This window comes from Stenella coeruleoalba, assembly GCF_951394435.1.
Source record: "Stenella coeruleoalba genome assembly, chromosome: 13".
Classification (NCBI taxonomy): Eukaryota; Metazoa; Chordata; class Mammalia; order Artiodactyla; family Delphinidae; genus Stenella; species Stenella coeruleoalba.
In genome coordinates this window covers 3,254,112-3,257,981 of record NC_137159.1, presented here as the reverse complement: position 1 = coordinate 3,257,981, position 3,870 = coordinate 3,254,112, and the positions used below count along the sequence as shown (strand labels likewise).

General features: G+C 60.3%; 1 protein-coding gene across 1 annotated transcript; it reads left to right on the top strand.

Moving 5' to 3' along the window:
* Positions 1-262: 262 nt before the first annotated feature.
* Positions 263-1,786, top strand: POU3F3 (POU class 3 homeobox 3; the record flags this gene model as incomplete). Its single annotated transcript, XM_079940122.1, has 1 exon — positions 263-1,786. One exon carries the CDS (start codon positions 263-265, stop codon positions 1,784-1,786), a length of 1,524 nt encoding a protein of 507 aa, XP_079796248.1.
* Positions 1,787-3,870: the final 2,084 nt, after the last annotated feature.

The window sequence follows — 3,870 nt, the reverse complement described above, 5'->3', positions numbered from 1 at the left end:
CGGCGGCTGCGGCGGCTGCTGACCAAGGCCGGCCGGCGACCCCCGCGCCCTGCCCAGCGGCCTTGCAGCTGCAGCCGGCGGCCGCGGCTGCGGCGGCGGGGGCGGAGGCGGCGGCGGCGGCGGCGGGGCCGGCGGGGGCCCGGGGCGGGGGCGGAGCGGGGGGAGGCGGGGGGGCGCGGCGGCGGCGGCGGCGGCGGCCGCGGCTGCTGCGGCGGCGGCGGCGGCGGTGGTGGCGGCGGTAGGGTGGCGGGAGCGGAGCGGGATGGCCACGGCGGCCTCTAACCCCTACCTGCCGGGGAACAGCCTGCTAGCGGCCGGCTCCATCGTCCACTCGGACGCGGCGGGGGCCGGCGGCGGCGGCGGCGGCGGCGGGGGCGGCGGCGGCGGCGGCGGGGCGGGCGGCGGCGGCGGTGGCATGCCGCCCGGCAGCGCCGCCGTGACCTCGGGTGCCTACCGGGGGGACCCGGCCTCTGTCAAGATGGTGCAGAGCGACTTCATGCAGGGGGCCATGGCCGCCAGCAACGGCGGCCATATGCTGAGCCACGCGCACCAGTGGGTGACGGCCCTGCCCCACGCCGCCGCCGCCGCCGCGGCCGCCGCCGCCGCCGCCGTGGAGGCGAGCTCGCCGTGGTCCGGCAGCGCCGTGGGAATGGCCGGCAGCCCCCAGCAGCCGCCGCCGCCGCCGCCGCCACCGCCGCCCCAGGGCCCCGACGTGAAGGGCGGCGCGGGGCGCGACGACCTGCACGCGGGCACCGCGCTGCACCACCGCGGGCCGCCGCACCTCGGGCCGCCGCCGCCTCCGCCGCCGCCGCACCAGGGCCACCCCGGGGGCTGGGGGGCCGCCGCCGCCGCCGCCGCCGCTGCCGCCGCCGCCGCCGCCGCCGCGCACCTCCCGTCCATGGCCGGGGGCCAGCAGCCGCCGCCGCAGAGCCTGCTCTACTCGCAGCCCGGGGGCTTCACGGTGAACGGCATGCTGAGCGCGCCCCCGGGGCCGGGAGGTGGCGGCGGCGGCGGCGCGGGCGGCGGCGCCCAGAGCCTGGTGCACCCGGGGCTGGTGCGCGGGGACACTCCCGACCTGGCCGAGCATCACCATCACCACCACCACCACGCGCACGCGCACCCGCCGCACCCGCACCACGCGCAGGGACCCCCGCACCACGGCGGCGGCGGCGGCGGCGGCGGCGCGGGGCCCGGACTCAACAGCCACGACCCGCACTCGGACGAGGACACGCCGACGTCCGACGACCTGGAGCAGTTCGCCAAGCAGTTCAAGCAGCGGCGCATCAAGCTGGGCTTCACGCAGGCCGACGTGGGGCTGGCGCTGGGCACCCTGTACGGCAACGTGTTCTCGCAGACCACCATCTGCCGCTTCGAGGCCCTGCAGCTGAGCTTCAAGAACATGTGCAAGCTCAAGCCGCTGCTGAACAAGTGGCTGGAGGAGGCGGACTCGAGCACCGGCAGCCCCACGAGCATCGACAAGATCGCGGCGCAGGGCCGCAAGCGCAAGAAGCGGACCTCCATCGAGGTGAGCGTCAAGGGCGCGCTCGAGAGCCACTTCCTCAAGTGCCCCAAGCCCTCTGCGCAGGAGATCACCAACCTGGCCGACAGCCTGCAGCTCGAGAAGGAGGTGGTGCGGGTCTGGTTCTGCAACCGGCGCCAGAAGGAGAAGCGCATGACGCCGCCCGGGATCCAGCAGCAGACGCCTGACGACGTCTACTCGCAGGTGGGCACCGTGAGCGCCGACACGCCGCCGCCGCACCACGGGCTGCAGACAAGCGTGCAGTGAAGGCCCGGGCGCAGCGCGGAGCGGGCCGCCGCCGCCGTCGCCGCCGCTGTCACGCCGCCGCCGCCGCCGCCGCCGCCGCGGTCGGGCGGGCCGGGCCGCCCTCCCCTCCTCCCAAAGACAGGCCTGCCCGCCCTCGGGGGGAAAGGAGAGGGACGCACCGAGGAGACGTTGTTTGAAGTCCAAGGAAGGAGGGGCGAAACAAACAAACAAAGCCTAGAAATGCCCAGACTGTTTTATATACACGACCGTGGCAAAACCGGAAGAAAAAAGGGGGCGATCGTAAGATCTCGTTTCTACTCTGGTGGGGGTTCGTTTGGGGGCTTCTTTTTAAAGAAGGGTGAAGATGCCTAGCGCCCCAAAACTGCGCTCGCGAGGCTTTTCCCACCCTGAGAAGTCCTACGGGGCGACGGTGGAGAGCACTTAGCACCTGCCTCGTCCTATCCTCTTAAAAACAAACAAACAAACATTTGTTTAAAAAAAGCATCCCCCCTCCCTCCCACCTCCTCCCTCCAAAGGGCCGCCCCCCCACCCTCGCCTCGAGAGATCCACCGAAACTTTGTTTCCTGGGAGCGACCAGAAAGCAGGCAGAGGCACCGGGTTTAATCAGGGGTGACTCTGTGCTCCCGGACCCTGTTATTCTTGTCCATATCAAAGTCATTTGGGGACAAACAAATTGACTATGAAACGGGAAGGAGAAAAAAAAGAACAATCTCTGGAAAACAAGAAATATATATATATACATATATGTATTCACAGCTTCTGAAATTAACAGACTGATAGCAAAGCCAAAAGAAAAAGAATACGTATCCTCAAAGTAACCTTGGAAATAAAAGCATCTCGAAAGAGCAGAGGGATGGGCGAGGGAGCAGGGGATGTCCAGCGGCCAGTGGGAGAGGCCCCGGCGAATCCGGGAGCGGGCGGGCGGACTGGGCGCGGAGCGAGGCCCGGCATCCAACCCCGGCTTATCGGCTGCCGCTCCGATGGGTGGACGACGCCTAAAGATGCCACCGCTAATATTTTTTTTATTAATATTTTTTATTTTTTATTTCTGGACTGACTCAGATCAAGGGATTTAGAAAGACAGCACTTCTCCGGACTCTTCTCCTCAATCCGTTGCCAACTTTGATTGAATGGGTGCTGTGGATGTGATTATATAATACTGCCCTTTCCAAGCAGTGTTTTTGGTAGGTTTTAATAAACAGACTTTTCAAAAGACGGCAATATAGAATTGTTAGATCCGTTGTTGATCTAAAAATATTTGCTTTATATTTTCATTAAATGACTTCTTTTAATATTTTATTCAGAATACTTATGAACTGCTGCAAAACGGTAATTTATTTTTCCCCAGATCTTGTATTACGTGTTTTTTTCAGACGAGCACAAATCAAAATGAAATGAAAATATGGACAGTTGCTAGGTAATAAGGGTATCTTTTGATGTGATCATTTGATTGTAATTTAATTTGAGTAGTGATTCCATAAGAGCTGATCGAGAAAATAAATTTGTTAGAATGAAATAGTCTGTGTCTGATGCATAAACACTGTGTGGGAAGAAAAGAGTCCTTTAGAAAATATTTTTTTACAATGCAAATCCTGAAGGAATAGAGCTGAGGAAGCCGTCTGCTCCACCTAAGGTACATTTGCAAATCTAGAATAAAAGGCAATGACAGAAACCGCTAGTAACTGACCACGTAGTCACTCCTTGTTAGTCTGTTAATTTCACAAAATTTGTCCCTCCCTTAATTTTAGTGGGTGTTTTTAGTGTTTTTAGGTGAGATTGTCTAAATGCTAGTCCTTTTCTCAGAGATACCTGTGTCCTTTATCACCTTTATCAGAATGTTGGACTACATCCCCAGTAAAAACGTGCCAACTGGTTATTAATGGTGAACACAGAGTCGCTCACCACCACCACCAAAGTTTAGCCTCTCTTTTCCCTCTCATCTCCCCTCCCCCATCATATTGCTACATCTCTTTCCTCTTTTTTCTGAAGACTAATAGTGGTAAAGAATAGCTTACAAGTCGATGAAATATTTTTATATCAATTACTTCCCATTAATAACTATACGTAATTAAGTTTAAATTATT